The sequence below is a fragment of the Rousettus aegyptiacus genome, unplaced genomic scaffold (assembly GCF_014176215.1).
Source record: "Rousettus aegyptiacus isolate mRouAeg1 unplaced genomic scaffold, mRouAeg1.p scaffold_m13_p_5, whole genome shotgun sequence".
Lineage (NCBI taxonomy): Eukaryota > Metazoa > Chordata > Mammalia > Chiroptera > Pteropodidae > Rousettus > Rousettus aegyptiacus.
In genome coordinates this window covers 20,063,183-20,089,462 of record NW_023416308.1, presented here as the reverse complement: position 1 = coordinate 20,089,462, position 26,280 = coordinate 20,063,183, and the positions used below count along the sequence as shown (strand labels likewise).

General features: G+C 41.7%; 2 protein-coding genes across 7 annotated transcripts in view; both read left to right on the top strand.

Moving 5' to 3' along the window:
* GRK3 (G protein-coupled receptor kinase 3) overlaps positions 1-13,553 on the top strand; it is a 111,567-nt gene extending 98,014 nt beyond the window's left edge. For 2 of the 4 annotated variants that reach the window (XM_016124214.2, XM_016124217.2), the window contains 5 exons: positions 788-883; positions 4,381-4,543; positions 6,791-6,927; positions 9,246-9,359; positions 10,349-13,552. In XM_016124214.2, the coding sequence (XP_015979700.1) occupies positions 788-883; positions 4,381-4,543; positions 6,791-6,927; positions 9,246-9,359; positions 10,349-10,510 (672 nt within the window). In that variant the 3' untranslated portion in view covers positions 10,511-13,552. Of the gene's footprint in view, positions 1-787; positions 884-4,380; positions 4,544-6,790; positions 6,928-9,245; positions 9,360-10,348 lie in introns of all 4 variants that reach the window. The other 2 variants (XM_016124216.2, XR_001594346.2) reach the window with 2 other exon arrangements.
* Positions 13,554-21,392: 7,839 nt separating this feature from the next.
* Positions 21,393-26,280, top strand: part of MYO18B (myosin XVIIIB) — a 239,968-nt gene continuing 235,080 nt past the window's right edge. The window contains exons 1-2 of one of the 3 annotated variants that reach the window (XM_036221665.1): positions 21,393-21,577; positions 21,865-22,027. The gene's annotated coding sequence lies outside the window, so the exon portion shown is untranslated. The other 2 variants (XM_016124218.2, XM_036221666.1) reach the window with 2 other exon arrangements.

Genomic DNA, 26,280 nt, shown 5'->3' with positions numbered 1-26,280 from the left:
AAATGTCCATATAATTGAGACTCTTTTAGCTTTAGCTGCTCATCTTCTTGATTTCTTATCTCAACATGGGACTGTATTTTATATTTTTCTATATAACAATGTACAAGAAACATTTGTCAAAAATATAAATATATTTTCCAGCCCAGCACCAGATAACTTAAGAATTAGCATGATCATATATCAGAATAATTCTCTTTCTTTATTTTAAGATATTTTTATAGTCTCATTAATACAGAAGAACTTTCAAATTAAAGTTTTTTAAAAAATGTTGATTATCAGCTTTGGACTTGTTTGTTTTTGTGTGGACTCATACTGTGGAGACATGATCTGTTAGTCCTGCCTGATTGGACTTAGAGTGAGCTCTGCTTCAGTCAGCATTGGCCTCAGGATCCTGGATGTGGAGCGCTCCGTCTGCCCTATTGTACTTTAAGGCTTTAGCATGTGGAACGTGGTGCCTCCACCACCTGAGAGAATGTGCTTTCTTAAGGTTGAGCTGGTGCAACATGCAGTCTTGAGACTTCATTATATTTAATAATTATTTAAGACTGGACCTGAGTCTTTTTTCTTCTCCTTAAATTTATCTAAACTCTGGAGTCTTCCTTGAGGCCTTCAGTGCACAAGCTCATCTGTTGAACGTGTATTGTGATTCGTATGCGCTTGACTGTAGTGCACAGAGTGTAGCATATTGAGATCTTACACTGTGTTCTCTCTATATATAGCACGATAGGTCAGGATGGGGCCATAAGGCTGTCAGAGTAACTGAACCTTACTTCTTTGGGTCTTCTAGTATCCTCCACCCTTGATTCCTCCCCGGGGAGAAGTCAACGCTGCTGATGCCTTTGACATTGGTTCATTTGATGAAGAGGACACCAAAGGCATCAAGGTACATGTGCGATGCTTGCTTTCAGGTTTTTTGGAGGGTAGAGTTTTGTTTTTTTTTTTTTTAAATTGGAAATCAAACTTCATGATTATCTTAGTATTGGCTTGTTCATGGAATGTAACTTATAACTGAATGTTTACATATTTGGAGAATGTAGAAGTCAAGGACCTAATTAGAAACTGTGAAAGCTTTTTTTGGACTAATCGCTTTATGTTGATAAACTGCAAAATGGTCACATTTTGACTGATTTGGATATATTTGTGATTGAAATAAAACTGGAATGTATGGGAAGTAGGAAAAAACAACTGTGGGCAAGCAAACATAGTTTTCCTTGTGCCCAAGAGCCAGTCATCTTAATCTTCTAAGTATTTATATCTTTCTGTATTAGAATTAAAGGAGAAAACAGCATGAATCATGTTGCATTAGTCAATCAAAAGTGAAATAATCACTGGTTTTTTAATATAATCCTCTGCACTTTTCAAACTTTTGTTCATATCATTATTTTTCTAAGTAGACAAGATATAATTACAGATGGTGAGTCATGAGACAAACCCCCTTCTTTAGGGTACAAAGTCAAAGTGTATCACTACATGTCACGTTCTCGTCTGCCCCACATTCACAGCTTCCTCCAGGATCTCCCCCGCCCCTCCTAGATGCTCCCTGTCACCTCTCAGCTGCTTATTTTATACCCTTCTTATTTAAGCACCCCCCCCCCATTTTCCCACCAGTAACTTCCCCCTCCAGAAGGCTACAGCACCACCACGAACACCCACACCGCGAGGTGTAGATAAAAGACTGACAAGTGAAATGCCAGGACCTAGCAGGGGCTGTCATTAGAGACCCACAGAACTGGAACCAGATAGGATATGGGGACAGGAGGGGTGGATAAGTGGCTGGAGGAAGATTTGAGGATTGCGGAGAAGGAGAGCAGCCAGTGAGAGCAGGAGGAAGAGGCCACGTGGAGTCGGGAACCGGGGAGGGAGTGGCAGTGGGCGTCAGGATAGGAGAGGCTGAGTCGTAAATGCGATTGCGGTGTTCACGGGACAGGCTTCCCAGGAACGGGAGGTTAGGAGAAGGAAATGTGGAGAAAGTCAAGGCCACCCCTGTGGTCTGGAGCAGTGGCTCTCCTGGGGGACAGCAATGTGACCATTAGGCATCTTTTGTAACCTGGACAGACATGATGAGTCAGGCGTGTAAGTACCAGTCTACAGCAGTGCTTTGGGAAACAGTCCATTTAAAAAGCTATTTAAAAGGATTACTGCTGTCACAACAGAATTTTGTCATCAGACGTACTACTCTCCATCAAAGGGTGCTAAAAATAAAACAACTATGATGTGGGAGCCCACAAAAATTTTTGATGTAAGAAAGAGATTCTCATTCTTTAAATTTTGTAAACCATAATCTGGGCTTTGGAGTCACACATTCTGGGCTCAGATCTGCACTTATTAGCTGAGTGAATTGAGGCCATTTAGATAACCCTGTGAGCTTTGCTTTTCTTCCTCTGTCAGGTGACTGGATCTATTGCCACACTTTCTCTGGTCATAAATGACATAACCTGTTTAAGTCTCCTGGCATATTGTTGATTCTTACACTAGTAGCTTCTATCATTGTGGTTTTGGTTCTTTCTGACCAAGAGCTAAGAATGAGCACACTTACAACAGGAAGCAGCATGTGGCAGGGCTATGGCTAGAAGTGAGGAGCCCTGGTCCTGGCTCCAGGGTGTCCTAGTTCAGCTCGGGAACCTGCATTTTAAGAAGCTATCTAGTCTCTATCTTTAAATAAAGCAGCCCAAAGAATACGTTATTTTTAAAACAAAACCAAAAAACTTCACATATATAAATTTTCTTCTGTGTTTTAGTCATTTTTAACAACAGAGGCCAAGTCATAAAGATCAGGGCTTTCTGAAATTATAGGAGTCGGAAAGATTTGTATATAAAGCAGAGTTGACCATTTCAAAGCAACTACTTTGGAAAGGAGTGCATTTTCACTTTTGCCAAACTCTTTAGACTCAGTCCCAGTGTCTCTAATCAAAGGGATCCCTTCTGGCCTTGGTGTTCTAACACCTCAGCACACACACCCTGACACATATGGGTGTGCAGACACCTCTAGTGCTCACACTCAGAACAGCCGAGGATTTTGGCTCTGGGCCTAATTTGGATGTCCGAAGAAAATGGAAAGGGGAAAGGCTCCGTGAATCAAAGTAATCTTAGAACCAGCACATTATTGTAATAGGCCACCAGTAAGAGTAGATGGAGAACCCCCCAGATTGGGACTTGGATGCAAGTTCTTCTGGTGTTTCGTCCTTGCTCTTTCTTTCCTTCTAAGTAACTCGCCTGTTATAATATCTATCCAGTACAGATGCTCCTTGATTTATGATGGGGTTACAGCCTGATAATCCCATCAGAAGTTGAAAATGTTGTAAATTGAAATGCATTTAAGACATCTAACCTACCAAACGCGTAGCTTGGCCCAGCCAACCTTAAATGTGCCTGGAACACTTATATATTACCTGCAGTTGGGCAATGTCATCTCGCTCTCGCTGCCCAGCATCACAAGAGGGTATTGTACTGCACATTGCTAGCCTTAGAAAAGATCAGAATTCAAAGTTCTAAGTATGGTTTCTATTGACTGCGTATCATGTTCATATCATCATAAAGTCAAGGACCATCTGTACTTATCTCTCAGGCAAAGGAGTCAGCAAACCAAGTTTCTAAAGGGATTTGTGCTTTTGAAGGACACATGCATTATTTTCTATCAGTAGAATCACTTGCCTTTCTGTCACAAAGCTGTAGCTCTGATGCATCAAACCATTTTCTTTGCTCATTTTCAGAGTGCATTCTCACTAAGGGGGAAGAGTGAAGAAGTTTGAGTAACAGTTTGGAAAAGAAATGCTGTCATTAAGTGTAATTTTTATTATAGCATCTCTTAAAAGCTAAGTTACCTAAATTCCATGTATGTTGAGCTTTATGCTTATACATTTGATGAAACTTTTAAATTTGGGTTAGTCGAAATTCGTGGAATGAATGGTAAAGCTGGCTTAGTTTACTTTTTGTTTTTCTCACTTTTCAGATTAATTGAAGGTGGTTAGAAAACCTCCTGGCACCTCCCTTTTAGTTATTTCTAAAACTGTCCAAGCCCATTTTCGGTATGAATAAGATATCCTCACCAGAACCGAAATTTAATTTTGTGATCAGAACCTTACAGTACTTCAAATGAAACTCCGTATGGGTTAGCTTTCATGGGCAAAAATGTAATGAAGACACTTTAGAAGATTGGGTAAACTTAACCGATTTGGACTGAAAGTAAAATGCTTATCAGTTATAATCATTTGTGGGTCTTGGTTGTTTGCTTGTCATTAGTAGAGATTTATGACAATTAAATTGTTCTACATGATTATATGCTGTCATCTAGTTACTTTCCTATGTACACTTATGATGTTGCTGAATCTATTGCCTTTGTAAGTTTATTAAATCCTAAATATCTCGATTTTTTAAAATAAGCTTCTTGATTGCGACCAAGAACTCTACAAGAACTTCCCTTTGGTAATCTCTGAACGCTGGCAGCAGGAAGTCGCGGAAACCGTTTATGAAGCAGTAAACGCAGACACGGATAAAATCGAGGCCAGGAAGAGAGCTAAAAATAAGCAACTTGGCCATGAAGAAGGTAACATAGCTAATGTCTCTCAAGATATTCCTAATGCAGTGATTTTTCAAAATGTCTTGTAAAGCTGAGAATGTATTTGGATCATAAAGTACTTTCCAATAGAATGAGGGAAATGCCCTAAGTTATTTTAGTTTTATCTGGCTTCAAAAGTTCAGTATAATATTTCAAAATATTTAGACAACATAAAAATAAAAATGTATGAAGATGGCTGCATTTTGTTAGTATGTCCTTTTATCTTGGAGTATTTGAGGGCAAGTTTGGAAGTTTTTCCTTAAAAAGTGAGTATTAACAGTGTCAAGAACAGGACCAGTATTGTGGGCGTGTGCAGTCTCATAGGTCACCCCACTTGGTTTAATGCTCTGCTGTCATTTACCACCTTGACATTCTCAGTTTTTTTATCAAGGCATCTGCATTTTCACTTTTTACTGGGCCCAGCAAAGTATGCAACTGGTCCTAGTGAGGAACTTAGCATTAAATCCCCATTCTGTCAGGAGAAGCAAATATGTTTATACAAACAGCAATAAAGAATCACCAAACCATGTTTTTACTTATAATATTTGAGTCCCCTATTTGGATTTCCAAGTAGAGCACATAATATCGAGTATTAACAAATTATTCTTAATTCACCAAAAATTGTCACTCTCGATTTTTCTATGATTTTATGGTTTTTGGATATTGAGATTTATTGTGATTGCTGATTATGGTAGGATGCTATTTTGTTTTACCTTCAAGCAAAGACCTTTTGATATTAACTTTATATAATAAAAACAATTGGAAACAGTTTTGTTCTATGACTAGGTTACTTTGCAGGGGGCCATCGTCAATCTTTACTAGTCTTGTCCACAGTTTCCCAGTAGTGTTTATTATCTACTCGATGCTGGATGAATTACCCCTATTTAAAAGTGCCCTGAGTGCACCAACGGAATATTCCGGCCCTTTGACTGTGCCTACCTCCGTTCTGAAGGAAAGGGGCTTTGTTTCTAAGCTGTTCTGTAGAGAACAGCTCCATTGAAATCTCTCTGGACAGTGTTTGCTGTAGCAGATTTTACACAGGAAATTCTCTCAATGGTAATTTGCTCCAGGGAGGACCCTGATGTCACTTGAATCTTGACAAATTAGACCCAAGAAAAGATGACCTTGCTGAAGCGTTTCCTTTTAATTAGAGCTATAATTGGAATGTCTAACAAATTAATGTATTTGTCTTCATGTTTAAGTAATTAATTTAGGCATAACGAGGTCTCGGTTGAAGATCTCAGAAGTCACCTTTACAGAACAGTATAGGCGAGGCTTAGATCTCTGGAGTAAAAATGCACAGCTGGGGCTCTGAATACACTTTAGAAGTGCTGACACAGTTGCCATTAAAATGGCACCTCCGTGAAGCTCGCGCCCCGTCACAGGTGACCCACCTTGGTTCTATCCTCCTCTGTTCTTTCCACCTCCTGCAACACGGCGTGGGTATTGCTTGTTTGTCTGTTGCCTGAATCTCCCACCAGAATGGAAGCTCCCTGAAGGCAAGGAATTTTGTCTTTTTACTCACTGCTGAATCCAGAATGCCTAGAACGTGCCCAGCGTTTAGGTGCTCACTTAATAGTTGTTGGATGAATGACTGAGGGAGTGAATGAATTATCTTAGTACAATCACCCAAGCTTTTAATAAAGGCAAAGCAAGCCACTTAAAAGTAACCTTTTTAATTTTATTTTCGAGTCAATACTTTACTATTAAAGGGTAATCTCTCTACATAACCACATATTTGAAGGATAAATATAACTAAGTCAAGGAATAAACAGTTTTTGATCCTTGTTTTACTTTGGCTTACTTTGACAAGAAAATCCCCATTCTGTTATTATTGATAAAATAAGAGATAGGGTAAAGATTGAGCCTCAGTCCCACATAGAGACAGAGGTACTTTGGGTGTAGTTTGAATTTAATTACACTATATTCTCCAGGTCTTGTTATACATAATGAAAAAAGAGTTTGAGAACAAACTTTTGCCCTCTCAGAGCAATAAATGAACATCATCATGAATTTATCAGGAAATAATACTTTAGTAGAGAAACAGCTGAAGAAACCTCTGTTCTTGGATTCCCAGTTCACGTGCATTTAAAAACTGAAATAATGATCTCCATAATGTGTTACATTTATAGAAACTTGATTTTCCCAAAAAGTATGTAATTCTCTCTTTCCGAGAATAATACAGACATTCTGTTTCAGAGCACATTTAATGTATAGTTATTTTATATTCCTCAGATTACGCTCTGGGAAAAGACTGTATTATGCATGGGTTCATGCTGAAACTGGGAAACCCGTTTCTGACTCAGTGGCAGCGTCGATATTTTTACCTTTTTCCAAACAGACTTGAATGGAGAGGAGAGGGAGAGTCACGAGTAAGTCTAACGCATATTACCAAGTACTCACTGTTACTCTGTCGAATGTCATATGGTTATTTTATAATGCTGGCATGTTTTGTAAAATAGCCTCCTAAGCTCTGTGTGTCTATTTTAACTTGTATGCATGAGATTTTCATGTTTAAACTGTAATATTTAAACTTCTGAATCAAAGAAGGATTTTGTAATATCTGAAAATAGAATGTGCCGTTTACTGAGGTCAAAAGCCAGCAGATTCGAAGGAGGCTGGAGAGTGGTTGAGTAGATCAGACAAGAAGAAACATCTAGGATTTTGGCATCCGCGTCTTGGGGACTTTGAGTACATTATGCTGACTCTCCCAAGCCTCAGTTTCCTCATCTATAAAATGGGAGAAATAGAAATTACAACAACTACAACTTTTTGTATATTTATCTTCAACCAGGTGCTGTTAAAAAAACAAACCAAAAAAAACCCTCATTTAATGTGTACCAACCTTTGAGGGTCCAACTCTTATTTTATAAAGAGGGAACCAAGACTTAGAAAGGGAAGGCCTGGCACCCACGACACCATTAGACGGTTGTAAGTGAGGAGTGATTCTGACCAGGCTCCACCCATGCTCCCAGTGTCTGCATTATACGGCTGGCCTCCCCTAGTTGAAGTCAAATGAAATGTGGTAAATGATGTAAGTCGTCATGCTTGACACTGAGGCAAGGTCAGCAAACCATCCTTCCTTTCGTCTCCTTGTCAGAAAATTATGAGTGGGTTGCACACAATAGACGAGAAGATATATCTGCCCTCTGAGGACCTCGTAAGAGTTACTATTTGTGAACAAGATAAAAAGAAATTTCTGATCCACACTGTCCCTTTTAGCAAGTCAGGCAGCATTTATTAAGTGCCTGCTGTGTGAGGAGCCCAGGGCTTGTTACCGTGGAACACTGCCAGCCCAGGTGGGCGGCACGCTTCTGCTCTTGGGGAGGGAATGGTTCGTCATTGGGGACCAACTAAGCAAGACAGTGGTCCCAAGTGTCAAAAACATAGTTGATGTGTTGGATATATCAGAATGCTGCCCATCATTTCTCCAGTGGTCAGCAGTGTGGATAGAAGGAAGCCCAAATCTTTTTTATTTGACTTGGCAATGTGTTTTTTATACCCCTGTTGGTGAAGTTGCTGTTTAATTATGAGTGAGTGCTACTGCATTTTACCATATTTTACATAAACAAGATCCTCTCACTATTACTAATGCCATAGAAAGCATTTTCTAAAAATTAATACATCTAAGATCTGAGTTATGATTAATCAGACTCTTTGGGGAGGGGTCCCGATGATAACGCAGCTGCTGGTGTTATGTAATATATACATTATAATATATATGTTATATAGTATATATATGAGTTATAATTCATATGTATTATTATTATTGTTATTATATATAATGCCAGCCGATGAGTGGCCCTGGGCACACTATGCATTTATTATGCTATCTACTGGTAAGTTGCTGCTGTGCCCATCAAAAGGAAATTATCCCACTTTTCAAGATATTTGAAAACTAAATTAAAAAATCTTCCTTTGTTTAACATTAGATGCAATAATTTATCTTGGTTTTAAAAGAGTCAATGGTTAGTGTTCTATTTGAGAAAATACGTAGTATGCATGGCGGATTCACAGATATAAATAAAGAAAAAGCAAACATGAGAGTTTATGATGGTGTTGTTTTTCATTTAGGATTCCTGGAGTATTTATCCAAAAAAACATAAAATGGTAAGGTACTCATGACACTATAGCATTCACCTTAAGTAATAATGCTATAGACCTAGTGTGGCAATCTTTTAAGGATGTCACCTATATTGATAACACCATTTTGATATTATTAAAATAGAATTAGCTTACAGGCTAACTTTACCTTGCATTTACTGAGCTTCTGTGTAAAACTCAACCACACACCTTGGGCTCATGTAAATCATGTGTAGTGCATCATTGTTCCCTCACAACATTATTGATAGGAATTTAGATGAGTGCTTGATACAGAAAGTATACATGTAATTCATAGTCACTCAAAAATCAATTCTGTGTTGAGGGAACAGCTTTGCCCTTTGGCCTTCTAGAGTCATTCCTTTATTTGCAGTTTTCTTTGAGATGTTATAATTTGAGCTTTTGTATATATTCTTTTATGGCTATCCTGCCCTACCTCACCCCCCTCTCCCAAATATCATTAAAGAAAGAAAAATGCTAATTTTTTGTTTTTACTTTTTCTAAGCTGGTAGTTTTCGATATTATTAATTTAACTTAAGAAATCATGAAATACTTTGAAATAATTTATAATTTTTCCTTTTATTGTTAGCAAAATTTACTAACGATGGAGCAGATTCTGTCTGTGGAAGAAACTCAGATTAAAGACAAAAAATGCATTTTGTTGAGAATAAAAGGAGGGAAGCAGTTTGTCTTGCAATGTGAGGTGAGTATTATTTTTCATAGTTGAAATTTAGAACAATTTTATATTGTTCTAAACAATTTTATATATAAAGATGGTTGCCTGGTTACAAAACATCTTTTTACTCCTTGTTTGGAACTTAGAAACTTAGCATATGCCTTACTGTTAAAGTGTACAGCTGAAACTTACTGGATTTCATTAACCAATGTCACCATAAAAAAATTAAATTAAAAAAATTTGAAATACAAAATAAAATAAAATAAAGAAACTTAGCAAGAAAGCCCTAAGGTATGAGGTTTTCAGAAAATTAGGTTATTTTTAAAGAAGCAAATATTAGACCACATCAAGAGGAAATCTGTAAAATAACTTGATTACACTATCTGGCAACTCTGTCCAGTATTTAACAGGGGCCTAGAATTTTATTTGTTACATATTTGCCAGATCTTTCAGCATGTTTAAAGCTGAGGTTTGTATATTTAAATAAATGTAAGATACAAAAATGACTCCTCAAAGCGGAAATACCATGTTTCTCTCACCAAAGTGCTTACCATTGTAGCCCAGATTTAATTCCTGAACACTTTTCTACTGGGGCACTGGGATGTGGGGTGTGTGTGTGTGTGTGTGTGTGTGTGTGTGTGTGTGTGTGTAAAGAGCATAAAGAGCTAACCAGTAGTAGATACAAAACATGTTTTATTTACTTCATTTACTGCATGTGAACATGTCTTAAATTAGACTGAGTTATTTTAGAAGTCAGGGATACTCTTTAAGCAAACTAAAGGCAGTGATCGCCATAGTGGGGTCGTGTGAAGACCACTTGAAGGGCTTCTGTGGCCTTTCCTCTGCAAGGACACCCTGGATCCACCACCTAAGGACACTACCTTGTGGGCGGGACAGAGAAATAGGGTGTGCTTTCATGAGGGCGGGGGATGACACTGGTTATTACCAGAGTCATGCACATCTGTTGACAAAATGCATAAAGCTGTCACAACTTCTCCACATGTGTTTCCATTTAGAGTGATCCAGAGTTTGTGCAGTGGAAGAAAGAGTTGACGGAAACATTTACAGAGGCCCAGCGGTTATTGCGACGCGCTCCAAAGTTCCTCAACAAGTCTCGATCGGGTGTTGTTGAGCTCTCAAAGCCACCCCTCTGTCACAGGAATAGCAATGGCCTCTGACATCCAGGATGGGGAAGGTCCTGGGAAGACGGTGCCTCGAGGAAGCCCACGCCGGGTATTCTTAGCTCTTGAAATGGAGCCTTTTGGAGAGGGATAAGAGAGGATGGATTCACTTACCTCCGGGTTCTTCCACAGCTATGAAGACCCAGGACACCGAGATGCTCCTAATAGGAGTTGTGACCATTCTCAGGCCTGGGTTCGGCCTCCCTCCCTCCTGAGTGCCCATACCACCATCACATTTGTCCATAATCGAAACTACTGAAGAGAAGAAAGTTTTTTCTTTGCTACACACTCATTTTGGTATATATGAACTTGGACTTGAGATGATTCCTACTTATCACTTCAATTTTTATGTCTGATATCAAACATATCTTAGACTTGCCAACATGGACTCTAATCATCTGCAGTGTTGGGTAATTAGATCACTCCACTGTTGCCATATTTTATCTATAAACAGCCACTGCTGAGCTTATGTGTCTTTGTTCCATACTACTAGGGGATGGGAGACCAGCCATGTGTTTCTTCTGCGCACTTCAGAACCGATTTCTTGTCCTGGGATTGAAAGCTGAAAATATTTTCTGAGAAGGTTGCACTTGGACCCTCCCTATGTGTACTGCACCCACGGGTATGGGTCTGCCGCTGACGGGAAGCTCTCATTCAGCCAGGCACAGAGGGAGCGTGCCCTCAGAGGACATGGGAATGAATCACTCAGAACTGAAGGCGTTCAACAGCAGACCGTTGGAAAGGTTCACGGTGATTCTGAAGGAGAGGCAGTGGAGTTTTAAATTTCAGGGCAGTAGTGATTTTCAGAAATCTTCAAGTAAACAAACAGCACTTTGATATTTTTGGGCACACATGAACGTTTGGGGGTGAGTCTGTGTCGGGTTTTGACATTCGACAATAAGCCTTGGTGCGACACAGTAATTCTGGTTCTTTTTGCCTGACCTGAAAAAACATATCAGTCATAGACATGTCAAAGAAGGAAACTCTGTTTCACTCTTTAGTGTAATTTAAAATGAATTTTATTGAAAAAAAGAATGCTCAAGAATGAATGTGTCAAAATGGATTAACTGTGTATATTGACTTTCACGTTGTCATTTATCTGTCATTAGTAACTAATGCTTTGCAACTGGGCGGGTTGTTCTGTGACAGTGACAACATTAGGGCATAAAGACTGTTTGCCTGGTCCCAGTGGCGCCCTCTCCCCCTGTCGTCTTCCCCTCCAACCCCGTGTGTTCCATGCCTTGTTTGCACCCCAAATAAATGCTGGTTTATGAGAACCGGTGTGTTTTCCCGGCAAAGTCCTCCATGCCATCAGACTAAAAATAATAATAATTTTAAAAGTCCACTTATTTGTCCGTTCTTAGTGCAATTTTATCATACGTTTCTAGTTCAGCTACTAACAAAGTACATAACTTGAGGTAATAATTATCTGCATCCCATTCCTGATATTTTTCATGGTTCCAAATCTTTGTTTTTACATTTGTGTGCTGTATTCATTGGGAAAGTAAGTATGTTTTAATGAAATTTTATTTTGAGAGTTGGGAAGATAATTAACAAGTCTTTTAATTTCATAGGCGTTACTTTGGAAAAGAAATTTGGAGGGTCACTGTCCATCTCGGCTACTAGCTGGAGTTTAAACTAACATACATGCCATTTCCAATATAGGAAGAGGGTATACTATTCTAAATGCATTCCTGATTTTAAAAGGGAAGAAGAATCAAATTCTTTTTAGAAAAGAAAACACTCACCAGAAACAGAAAAGCAGCTGTTGATCAAGAGCGAACGTCTTCCCGGGCATGGTTAAGTACAGCTGTCCCTGCTGCCATCTTCTCAAGTGCGTGTGCTCAGCACTTAGAGTTTAGCGATCTGTGCCTGGTGCCTCTGCTGGGCAGACTAAAGGGCCTCGTGTGCAGAAGGCACGGGGACCCATTCAGGTTCTGGGCTAAGCGTCTGCCATTTCATACTGCGGGCATTAGCTTCACTGATTTGCATCTCTTTGAAAAATACCATTTTTGCTCTGCAGTAAACTGTAGGGTTAATCTCTCTTTTAGAAATTTAGAAGTTTCTCTTAAGAAATATGAATTGGAAGACAGCCCAAGAATCCATTTGCCTAAAACTCTTATACCCCAAGTAAACTTTTACGCCTCTCCCCCCTCACCCCTGCCCCCAACTCAGGCTTGCTGAGGACGTTACAAAGATGGAGTTTATTGAAAGTATTCCGTGATGAGGGTGCGCACTCACCAGGGCAGTCTCGGTTGTGTTGGGTCTGGTTTGGCAATCCTGGAGAGGCCGGTCTTCTCCCTGAACTTGTGCCCGCAGCCATTGTGATGGGCTAAGTGTTTCTGCTTTCAGATGGAGTACATGTCTGTCAGCACCTGATACCCATGTGGTCAGAGGAATTTGTCGGTTTAGAAGTCTCGGTGTGATGTGGCTGTTTGAGGAGGTTTTAAGAGTTACATCACTCCTAGATGTTTGACCCTTCCTACGTTCGAACCATAAAAAGGACAAAATTCTAGATGTATATAGTTGAGACATTGTCAAAGAAGATAATCGAAGTTGATATTTTTATAAAATTATGTTATAAGTCTTGATTTCATAATTCGAAGGAATCAATAAAGCAAAGCCTAAAAATAATAGATTACTTTAAGCTGCTATATAACATATATGGAATAAATTAAAAATTTTTGTGAATCCAAGATTATTTTTTTAACCGAAAATATTCTCTTTGGTGCATTTATCCCCTCCTCTCATTGGGGCTCCTGGTTTTTTCTTCTATGTCATGCTTAAGTATAATTTTTCAGCAAAACTTCTAGAAATTAGCTATTATTTCACTGCTAATGCAAATGTTGAGTACTCATGCCTGTGAGCGGTCAGTTCACTGACATTACAGTTTCAGATTCTCTGTGTAAAGAGAAGGGGCCAGAGGTCCAGGTGCACAGGAAAGGAAGCATTCTACTGAAGAAAGACCAATAAAACTGGACAAAAGAAGGAAGGAAGGAAGGAAGGAAGGAAGGAAGGAAGGAAGGAAGGAAGGAAGGAAGGAAGGAAGGAGGAGGGAGGGAGGGAGGGAAGGAGGGAAGGAGGGAAGGGACAAACAATGATTTGCTTTAAACAAGATTTAGCTTGATTTGCAGTTTGAAATATGCCATACAGATATTAGAAACCATCGTTCTAAGGCCCTCACTGGCCATTAAACAATTTCAGTGCAGTTTAACTAGATTAAAAAGATCAAAGTATGTTTTTCTCTAATTTTAAAATTTAATTTTGAATTTACAGTCAGGCCAGTTCAATACAATATTTAACTTTTCAGTGGAATTGATTTGATATTTCCGATGTTTCAAATTTTTAACATATCAAGAAGGAAGCGAAATTCTCAAAGTTGGACTTTTTGCACGTGATGTAAATCTATTAAAAATACCTTAAATGTGCTGGTGTGAGATAAGACTTATCTTGGGAGATTTAATCACATAATTATTTTCTCAGTTATGTTCAGGAAAGTATTTCAGTGTCATTTAGAGATGCTTGAATTAACTCCTCCCCACCTCAGGGGAAGGACCTGTTGTTTGTACCAGAGGAGTTGGGTTTAATTGGAATCTGTGACAGGTGGTGGCCAGGAGGTGGGTGAAGTGGGTGTCACAGAGAGAACAGTTAGGTCAAAGGTTAAAAAAAAATTACCTTTATACCATAAAGCACCCCTTTTAACAGAGGAGTTGAATAGTAATTATCGTTAGGCCTGATCACTTTATTTTTGAATATGGAGCTGCTGAACGAATTAAGAGGCTATTTGCTTTCAACATTCTGTAGAAATGAAGTTGCTACTGCATGTCATCCTGCACCCTCGGGTTAGGCTCCCAGGACCCAGAGCTAACACCCCGTCTTGGTGCGTGTGCCTTGCAGCTGTGGGGAGAGCCAGTGGAATCTAGGTAGCCGGCAGCGCATCGCCCTGTTGGTCAGTTGTGGACATTGCTGCACATCCATTGAAATTGCAATAAAACTCAATCACAGGGCCGGGCTTGCTGTTTCCGCCATGCCCATTTCTAGAGTGAACTTAATAATAGCTTAAATTTTCAAAAAACGTTTTTCCTAAAGAGCTAATATCATGTTCCCTCCAAGATAAAGTTGACTTGAAAGGCTTGAATTAATCAGATCTACGTTCATATGTTTTTTTAAAAAATCCAGGCCACGTTTAAAAATTTTTATTATAGAATTAACGGAAGTCGAACTCTAAAATGATACTCCTTGGTTTCCTCAAGTCACAACAGACTTTAGATTTCCTTTGTCCTCAAAGATTTAGAGCTGTCCCTTTATAGCAGAGTAACAGGTTACCCACACATAGCAGCATCCGAGGGCCTGAATGGCCCATTACTTTGCTGACTCGGGGGCCGTATTCCTGACGTGGCTGGGTTAGCACTGATTGATAAACACAACACCCCACATTTTAAATTGCTTTTATTTAAACACACACTACAAAAAAAAATGGTATATATACATTTCATTAAAATATAGGGGAGAGACTGCATTTTAGAGTTAAAAATTCATATTCTTATAGTATATGAACTGTACCTAACGGTCTCAAAATCATCTCTGAAAACTGGTAACTATGCTTCCATTTTTTATTTTGTCCTAATATATAAGGGTAGGGAATGAATGGAGAAATATTTCTAATTGTGTATTCATGTAACAAAGGACTTGAAATTGAATTTGTTTCTTAGTTGATTATGCTCCATGATGTATATATTATACATGGTTTATAAGCTAAACACTGGCCATTTTTAGTTCTATTGTTAAATTGTATTTTTCTATGTTTTAACAAATGATAATAGATTTGGCTTTTTCTGGGTAACATAAAGATTGCTAAGCTACATATATATATATATAACAAGAGTTCTATTTTAGCACAAAAGCATTTTATATTATTTATTGACTCCTTAAGTTTGTTTTCATCCAAAACATCCCCTATCATTTCTGCTCCTTTTTATTTGTATAGTTCGTTATTTAAAGAGATGGCAGTTTTTTTGTTTTTCACAAAATAAAATTGAAATCATGCGTATAGCAACGCGGGGCACATATCTCTTCTCACTGCCATGGACTTTTCAACAACAAATAAGCGCATCCTCCGGTCTGTGCCGCGAGGCTTACTCACTTTTTCGTAACATCTGACAGCGAACTCGCCGTGAAATACTGCTTTCATCTACCTCTTCCAAAGGCCTCCCAATGCTTTATTCTAGACTGGCTACATTATAAAAGAATTTCAGTAAAGCATTTCGCTGTCACTCCCTTGTGATGCAGATTTGGTTTTAAAGCCAGAGCCTCGGGCCGGGCCCCAGCGGGTGGGGCGTGGCGGTTTCCCTCCCTGGCTGGTTCCCTTTCGGGAGTCCGGTTCGCTTGCGCAGGGCTGTTTCTTATTCTCGTGCCAAATCCCACTGTCAGTCTGGCCATCGCCTCAAGATTCGACTTCTGCGCCAGATTTATCAAGTCCTTCCTGGAAAGTTCCTTCTGGGCACTCTTCTTTGCAAACGGCCAGCTGTGTTTAAAAACACCGCTTCTAGGAGTAGCACCTTTGAATATGACTTTCCCCCCCTCGCTGTTTCAAGACGGTTCGGAAACCGGGGTCACAAAGGAAGACGCCCTTGTGGATGATTAAAACTGGGCGAAAAGTTTTGTTTCCAAGCAGACCCTTAAGGGTTTATGCCAAATCAAATGAGAGGGGGTTTCTCCTCCCGCGCCGGCGTTTTTCTCGGCCTAGTCGCAGAGAGGTTCGTATAGTGACATAATTTACTATATTCTTGGCAATGTGTAATACCCGGAAAGAAAGAAACCCGTTTTCTATTGTGCATTGCTATACAAAGTGAAACCAGTGAATTAGATATTGTAAATCTAGATGTTGTACCTATGAAGTTATCATTTGTTTTAGCTCTTCTCACATTGATTGTGCCAGTGGAGGTTTATAGTCCCATCTCAGTATGCATTTACTAGTGCACGTTTGAAATATTATCCTACTGAGATGCTGTTCCATGTCTCCGGTCACCTGCCCTGTATGTGGTGTGTCACCATCAGAATCACCATCTTTTAAAGTTATTTTGGAGCAGCTAGGATTGTTTTCTGTGTTGATAAATTACTTATATAAATCTCAATAAAAAGTATCTGTACAAAAATACCTTCTTTGGTGTGTGCTTTTTTCTTCCCAATTAGAAACTGTATTTATCGAGCTGTTAAAACATCAAGAGGTGACTCATTTTGAAGAAACCTGACTTTGGGGAAAATTCATTCAGAGGCTTTTATAAACAGGAAGGGGCCTGCTGACAAGCATTCCTGTCAATTTCATGGGTTGTTGGAGCACAGCCAACTTCATGGTTTCAGAGTTTTGGATACCAGCTGCTTGTTCCTCCAGTAAGACACACTGCAAGGAAACAGTCTGCAAGCCCAGCCATGGGAGGACCCAAAAGGGCCCTGATCTTCAGTTTGCCCAGGAGCTCTGTCAGGTTCCCCAGCTTTGGGGGGAACTTTGGGTCCCTCCTGGAAGTTAGACCCTCTTGCTCTCCATCCTTGCTCCTACAGAGACATGTTGAGAGACGCTGTGGTGCATGTCAGATTAAACCAGAAATCCAAAGAGGTGGTGACCCCAGAGACACAGCTGCATAGGCAGAACTGTCTGCTTGAATCTCCTCAGGTTGAGGGTAGGCCGGGTACTTCCTGTCCTTGAGCTGGGAGCCCATCCTGTGTCTTACTAGTTCAGGAAAGAAGGAAGTCACGGTGGGCCATGTAGCCATCCAGTAGTCCCTGGAATGTATTTGTGTTTGCCAGTTTGAAAAGCATTTAAGGTGGTAGCTGACAGACAGTACACCCATAGTATGAGCTCCTCAGGGCAGAAGTCAGCAGCATAATGCAGACCTTGGCCTGACGCGTTATGTAACCAAGGGCTGATCCTGAGAACTGCAGAAATGCAGCCACTCCTCGCTACCCAGAAAGAGGGGATCCTACTCCCAATAAAGTCACTTTGGGCCATCGCTGGTACCCTGTGTTCTCATCCCTAAGGGATTTGAATTAGATGACCTTAAAGGACCATCCTAGCCGGAAAACATCCTTCAAATGTCTAAGGGGAAGGATTTAGGCTGTATGTACTCGGAGAGCAAAAAGGAAATGCTCTCCTCCCATGCTACCTTGTGGGTAACTGTGTGACCCTCCCTTTTTAACCATGCGTTCCTCCATGCTGAAGCTCTCTGGTTTTCCTGGGCAGGAACCATATGCTGAATTGAAGGAGAGGACTCTTAACTGCATAGCTTTCTTTTCCTGGCCACTTTTATCAGTCTGCATCCTAGAGATCAAAAAAAAGGTTTTCAGTCCAAATTATTCAGGCTGGCTATATCCAGGGATCAGATTAACGAGATAAAACCGTGAGCCTTCACTTTCAGCTTTGGAAGTATATGTAATCTAGAAAGACCATGAGAGAGGATTTACTAGTGGTTCATATTAATGAATGTGAAACAGGCAAAATGGGAGACTGAGGAGGTATTCACGGCAAGGAGAATCTTTGCCTAACTTCTGGATATCCCAAATGACTAGTTTTTACATTTTTATTTTATTTTTTACCTTTGGTATCTGGGTATAATGCCCAGTTCTTCAGTTATCCTTCTAGGTATAGACAGTGTTGATGATAGCCTGTAAATCACATTTCCTGGAGTCTTCTTATCTAGGAGCCGATCCAGGGCCCCCACCTCATTCTCAGGGTGGCCTTGGGCAGATTGCTTCACTTCTTTGTGTCTGTACTTTTTGTCTCTGCAACACACACAGGTCAGTGTCTCTATGGTGGGATGATTATAATATGCACCCCAAATCCATTGTAGGTTCCTTGAGGGTTTTATAAGTTGAAACATGCGGCATGCTCGAAACAGCATGGGATCCAGTATTCATATGTGCAGACTCACTTTTGTTTTTATTAATATTTTGAGCTGTTTGTGGATCCACAACAGTATATCATAAATTACAACCTATTGTGCCAGGAAGTCCCAACAAGTCTGCAAACTCACACCACTGGAAGGAACTGCTTTTCATTTTCGGGAATGAAATGCAAAGTTGGAAGCCCCCTGGAGAGGGCAGAAGGGCCATGGCATTTTGCCCTTCTGATGCCCTTGAGCATGTCTGTTGCATCAGTCATGGTACAGGGCCTGGGTAAGGAAAGTGCTGCTCTTTAGTTTCCATAACTGAAATACGCTTCGAAGTATAGATCTACAGCAGTCATGCTTTGAACTGCATGTGATACAGAGTGTGCTTGTGGTTCAAAAGTTAGCTTTGACCTTGGGTTTCTGAAGGAATTTTTGGTCACGCTGCATTTAGACAGTTGCCTCTTTGGGGAGAAGCAGATTCAGTGTCCCCTCTAGCTAGCAGAGGGACAGTTGGCCTTACTGCTTCCTTACTCAGCCATTACAGCTCTTGAATTTTTCTTTGCTGTTTCTATGCCCGCCCCCTTTCATATTCATGTTGTCAGGTGAGTTCACTGTAGATTGGGCCCAGAAGTTGGGGTCACATCACAGACACAGGTATCAGGTAATTGGCCCTTTCTGGCTTTGTAGGGTTGCCCCAAGCATTTCACTGTGAAGTGATCTCGAGGTTTATCATCAAATTTCAGAACTGAAGGTTTAAGCTCTTAGCCTCTTCACCAGAGAGAACCAGTAGTAAGTTAACAGCAGCCACACAAGCAAGGAAGCATTTTCACATTCATCTTAGTTCAGGCTGCCTGGAACTCTTTTTTTAAAATGTCAACTGGGTAAAATGTGGACACATTTCAGACTTTAGCTTAAAATAGAGTGTTGAAAATCCTAGGGCAAACCATGAAAAGAATAGGAATTGTGAATGACTCCCAAACTAGTAGAGAGACAAATTGAAAATGAGAAAGGAAAACTATCTAAAGGAAAGTGAAGAAGGAGGTTATAAGTATCTGACTTGTGTTCATTTAAAGATACATAGAGTTCAGATAAACCAGGAAACTGGGAGATTTATAATATGTATGACCAAAGGATTAGTCTGCATAACATATAAAGAATTTCCACACGTCAGCAAGAGATGAGATAATCCAACAGAAAAATGGATGAAACTCACGAAAAGACAATTCACAGGAAGGGAAATATACGTGGCCTAGAAACAAAAAAATACATGTTATTAGTAATCAGGGAACTGCAAATTACTGATTTCCATTTCGAAAACAAAAAATTTAAATGAAAAGTCTAATTTTTAAGTGCTGGTGAAAATATGGCATGACTGTGCCCATAGTTGTACATATTGCCATGACCCTTTTGAAGACAATTTGATATTTTCTAAAAAAAAATGTGAGCATGGTGCATGCCCTACAATATAAGATTTCTACTCCTAGTTATATATGTACACTCTTAAGGAAACTCTTACACAAGCATGCCAGGAGATGTGTCCACAAGTATTCATTGTAACCTTGGTTGTGTGTAGTAACAGGCAAAAATTACGAATGAACTAGAAGTTGCCAGCAGTAGAACGGATAAATGCAGCGTATTCCTACTACCGAATACCACACAGCAGTGCAAACACAGAAAGCACAGGCCCGTGCACCGACGTCAAAGCACAAGGAGTGAATGGAGAGCAAGCCTCGAAACATCATGGATAGTGTGATTCCGTTTATGCAAAGTTCAGTATACACTAACTAACAAATAGCCATTTAGGGATATCATCCTATATAGATGATAAATCTGGAAGAAAAGAACAATGAATGGAAGATTCGGAAGAGTAATTACTTCTGGGGGAAAGGAAGGGTTTTTGAGAGCATTCATGCATACTACATTGTATTTCTCATAGCCATACGTAATTCTGTGTGTATTCTGGTATGTGTGTGTGACACATCTGACACTTTTTTTTTTTCCTGTACAAGAAGTCAAATGTACTATTTTGAGGACATTTGTAGTAGCTTATGTTAAGGTTCTTTTAGTGATGATGCAGCAACATGGCCCTCAGCAGGACTTGCTCCTCACTAGGCCTATACTTAGGGTGAAGTCACATCATAGACCAGCTGGGGACGTGCCGGGCCTGATAAGGGAGGAAAGGAATGACCCCCCAGGGTTGCTGCTGAAATGATTCCTAAGAGAGCAGCATTGTTATGTTCGAATGACTGCGGGCTTTAGAGTTGGAAAGACCTGGATTTGAGTCCTGACCCCGCTTCCTCAGCTGTGTGGACCTGTGTGATATACTTAACCTATTGAAGTCCCCGCACTTCTCCTTCTGGGCAGTGAACGAAGCACTATTAACGGCATCCTGTTTGGTGCAGTGTGTAAGACTGTCCCCTCTGGGACCAGCATTGCCAGGGGGCAAACTCTGACTCTCTACTTGCTTTGGACAAGTTGGTTAACCATCCTGTGCCTCAGTTTCCCCATCCATCAAACGAGCGTGTGGGGAAACCCTACCTCCTAGAGTTGTGGAGAATAGTCGATGAGTCCATTAAAGCCCTCAGGTTGGGGTCTAGTGTGTGATAACCTCTGCCTACTCATCGGGCATGTTTCTACGCACAGACGGTTTACTAAGAGGCCACAGCATTAGCGCATGTTATTTCCTTCCGGAGTCCAGCTAAAATGGGGAGCAGGGCTCTCTCCTCATCCAATTCCCATGGCCTTCTGTTATCTGTGTGGGGCCGAGGCGGGAGTGTGGGTGTGTGGCCTGCCCAGGACAGGGATGACGGGTGAGAATGTGCTTGCGTCGGGAGCTGTCCCCTCCCCTGCTCCATGCCACCAAATATGTCCATGCTCTCTGATGCCTGGTCAACGGCCACCCCGGGCTGCCGTCTCCTGGCCAGACCTGGAGCTCACCGGCTAATTTTAGAAATGACTTGTCGACTCAGCTGCTGCTATCACATTGGAGCAGAGGGAGGGCGAGGGGAGGACAAGGAGGAGAAGTCAGGGAAGGGGCTGTGTGTGAGACAGTGGGGAGGGGTGCCTCCGACATTTGTCCTTCGTCTCTGCTCTGCCGGCTTGCTGGGGTCTCTGTACCGCCACCCGGGGAGACCTCTTGGGCAGGAGTGCTTCCCGTGACCTGCGGCCTCGTGTGGAGAAGGTACTGTAGGGCCGGGTTTTACGACGGGCGTCTTGCAAGCTGACGGGCAAGGTTTAATCTTCCAGAATGTGCTTTGAGGGGCTGTGGTGGCAGGCCTCTGGTTTTCCTATTTTAGGCCTTTATGGTGTGGACATAAACTCCATGGCTTTTTCTCTTTGCGGCTTGGTCTGTGTCTCTCTCTTTGAAAACAAGAGTATTTTCTGGAGGGATTTTAAAACAAAATGCTGGAGTCTTTTAAGGATTACTCTTGTCAGCTGTTTGCTAATCATTTTTATAAATATGTTTAGTGGCATGAGATCACCAGCACTGTGGAATCCTAGCTGGTGGACGTCAGGGTTCATATTTTCATCAACTACCAGTGATTTCTGCGCGAGTGGCTGTCAGTTTATGGTCAAGAAGCCAAACTCTTCCCCTGTCACCTTTCCAGTCCTGTTGAGGACAAGCCTAATGGTAACGATTTTTTTTTTTTTTTTTTTAATTTCAAATGAAGCTCTGTGCGTAGGGGGAAGGGAAATGGTGATTCACGGACAAAGGTCTGAATTTCATGTGAGGCTGACTTGATCCTCTGTCCTAGAGGAGGCGTTTTATCTGGCACACTGGTTATTAGGCATTTCTTTGAATGGAGAAGTTTCACAGGCCTCTGTGGCTGGGCGGTGGGGACAGGGAAGCAGCTGTGCTTTACCTTGGAGCTCCCTCCCTGGAGTCACGAAGACCCCACTGGCTGCAGCCTCAGGGTCACTGCTTCTGTGCAGCTTTCTCGTTGAGGTGGCCGTGAGGGAAAAGTCCAGTCGGTTCTAAGTTGCCCAGTCTGGCCTTGACCCAGCAGGGGCCTGGGCTTCTATCCCACCGGGCTGGGAGAATGGGTTTGCCGCTCTCACTTTGTGGCTGGCCAAGAAGATGTCTGCCTGGGTCAGGGCACCAGGTCCTGGAGGCTGAGGGTCCCTCGTAGTCTTCTGATGCCCGGCAGGATGGTGGTTCCCTTGGGGATAGTTTTTGCTACTGACCTGAGTCGTCATCTCTTTTATCTGGCTAATAATCCAGATTTAGGCTGTGAAGGAGTTCTAGAAAATAATGACAGAGAGAGAAGGAGAGTGTGAAAGGAGGAGTATGAGAAAGAGGAGTTTCCTGGTCTCCTGATTTTTGAGGTCTGCATGTCATCAATTAACAGATATTTGGTGCCACCTGCACACAGGCTTGGTCACCTTGAATAGCCTAGTTTGGGCTCTGCTGTGACTCCTCTGTGATCTTGGACAAATCCCTTCCCCAGTCTCAGCTTTAGTCTCTCCTTCCCAGGAGTCAACACCAGGGCTGCATTTTTTCAAGTGTGGGTCCTTGCTTGCCTATATCAGTCTCACCTGGGGACCTTAAAAAATGCAGATTCCCAGGCTCATCTCGGAACTACCAAATGGTCTTGGGGGAAGGAGCCCAGAAATCCACAGATTGAAAGCCTCATGGGCAGTACTGGTGCCGACCAGAGCTGGAGAACCTCCTTCCTCTGGCACGAGCCAATACAACCACGGAGGGCGGTTATTCGGCACTTACTTTGTCAAAACTCATCGGGTCATCACGCAAACAGGGAAAACACACACAGCGCGTGATTAGGGGCTGATTATGGCAAAATTTACTAAGGGGCGAGATCGCCCTTTGGGTGGCATTTCGAGATGAGAACAGAAGGCCCAAAAGCTCAAGAGAATGGGAACTCTGGTGGGGTCTGCAAGGCCACAATGAGACAGCCCTTCAGTAGGTCCTGGTTTAACTCAGATAAAAACAACCAGCCATCTGGATGGTTCAGTTTGAGCAGGTGGTTAGTTGCTGTGGTATATGGCATATCCCTAATTTAAAAACAATTAATGAACTTTATTTTTTTAGAGCGGTTTTAGGTTCATAGCAAAAGGGAGGGGAAGGTACAGAGATTCCTGGTATACCCGCCATCCCCCCCCCCACAGCCTCCCCCACTATCGATATCTCTCATCGGAGCCGTCCATTTGTTGATGAACTTACACTGACACATCACCGTCACCCAGAGTTCATATTTACATCAGGTGTTGCCCATGCCACGGGTTTTGACAAATGTACATTGACAGGCCTCCAGCACTGTAGTATCACACAGAGGTTCACCACCCTAAAAATCCTCCATGCTCCGCCTACTCATCTCTCCCTCCCCCTAACCCCCGGCAACCATCGATATTTTTACTGTCTTCTTAGTTTTGCCTTTTCCAGAATATTATACAGTTGGAATTTTATAGAATGAAGCCTTTACAGATTGGCAACTTTCACGTAGTAACACGCATTTAAGGTTCTTCCATGCCTTTTCATGGTACCCTTCACGTTTAAACTGCATAAAATTGAATTGTTTGAAAAAGGAGAATGTGGGTTTGCTACAAGGTGAAGAAGGGCTCCTGGGTGCTGTCAAATCCAACTCCATCTGTTCACAGATGGGGTAGCTGAGGCACAGAGAGTGGAAGCAACTTGCTCAAGGACACGCAGCTTGGTAGTGAGGGCATTGGGCTTAGAACAGCCCCTGACATTCAGAGAGCAGTGTAGGGCCCCCCGTATTAGGGATAATAACCCAATTTTTCCAATTACCCCACCACACACACACACACACACACACACACACACCCCTTCTCTATCATCATCCTCCAAGCCTCACAGGGAAGGATTAAATAGCTTCATATGAACAACTCCCCCCGGGGCATGACTCATCCAGCTCCGTAACTTTCCTCTTCTGTTCTACTTCTCACTGGGCCTCTCTCTGATGCTTAATTACTTTTTAAGAACTATAGTTTCTAGCCATGCAAGGAAGATCCTCGAGAATCAGCTACGTGGGTTTACTGAATACCGAATGTGGCCAAGACTCACGTTCAGAGAGGAAGGAATCTAAACGTCCAGGGTTCCAAGGGAGTTTCTCTCCGCCCATAGAAGACTAAACGCATTTTCAGCTGTCCTGGGTATCAGCTGGGGTTTGAGTTTCAATTTCATGGAGGGCAACTGGGTTAGCTATTGAGTTGTGAGAGAGAGACGGTTGCCCAATGGAATTAAATGTGTCGTTCACAGTGGATAGTCCTGTGAGCTTGGGCAGGAGTTATTAGCCCCATTTTACAGATCAGGAAGTGAGATTGAGAGGCTTAAGTGATAAGTGACCCAAGGTCATAGAGAAAGAAATGAAGCAGGAACTAGGTACCTTTCTGCTAACGACCTGTATATTTAGTTTAACAAGCAACATGAACTACGATAATACATTATGCAACACTGCTTCATGGGGGACAGAAAACAAAACTCATTTACACTCATTACTTTGCTTAATCCATGGATAATCAAGGGGTTGATACTGTTCCAGTTTTATGGAGGAGGAAATCGAGAATCAGAGAGGTTTAGTGACGTCCCCAAGGACACAGAGCTACCAAATGAGTGATAGGTCCAGGAATTTCTTCTCTTGTTCTGTCAACAGTGGGTCAGATCATTTTCTCAGTTCTATTATTGTTCTTTTCTACTGATTGTTCAATTGTTCAAAGCACCCTTTCCCTATGCATCTCTTCAATCTGGCTGTTCGTGAGTTCTATCCTTTCATAATAAACGAGTGATCTAGTAAGTAAGATGTTTCTCTGAGTTCCGTGAGCTATTCTAGCAAATTAATTGAACTGACGAAATGAGTCACAGGAACCTCCCTCTGATTGATACCCGGTCCGTCAGAAGTTCAGTAGTCCCCTTATCTCTGGTTTCACTTCCCAAAAGTTCAGTTACTTGAGGTCAGCTGCGGTCCGAAAGCATTAAATGGAAAATTTCAGAAATAAACAATTCGTAAGTTTTAAATTGCGTGCCATTCAGAGTCGTGTGATGAAATCTCTCATGATAAAACTTCCCGTGATAAAATCTCGTTCAACGAAATCTCGCGGCTCCTGCTCCGTCCTGCCCTGGAAGTGAGTCGTCCCTTTGCCGGTGAGTCACTTAGCAGCCTTCTCAGTCCTCAAACTGTTGCCTCGGTAATGGCGCAGTGCTTGTGTTCAAGTCACTCTTATTTTACTTAGTAATGTCCCCAAAGCACAAGAGTAGTGACGTTGGCCATTCGCGTATGCCAAAGAGAAGCTGTAAAAGGTTTCCTGAAAATGAGAAGGTATGTGTGTACGCGAGAAAACAGCATGTACAGGGTTTCCGTACTATCCATGATTTCAGGCACCCACTGGGGGCCTTGGGACGTATTCCCCATGGCTAAGGGGTATTATAGTGCAGGTAACAACCTGACCAAATTCAATGTGTAGCAACCTGGGTTTGTAGTTGTCATCTGAAGCGGACGGTGGTCTTGTGGACTGAGTTTTTCACCTCTAGAATCTGGTGCTATCTCCGTGTAGATAACGTAAGAATTGAGTTGAATTCCCAGGCTGGTGTCTGAGAATTGCTTGGTGTTGTATGGGAAGCCCCCCTCCCCCACCAACATTGGAACTGAGTCCAGTAACCTAGAAGACTAGAACTCAACCTGGGTCAATAGGGGACAGATCGGCTGTGAAAGGTCAGCATAATAAAGCACAGTACAATGAAGTCCCGGGTGTGTGAAGTATCTGGTACCTGCACCGCCCCGTGAAGTGCACGAGAAAGACTGGCACCCCCATTTGACGGATGGGGGAGTTGTAGCCCCAAGAGGTTCAGCAATAGGCAGAATGGGACCCCATTTGACGGATGGGGGAGTTGTAGCCCCAAGAGGTTCA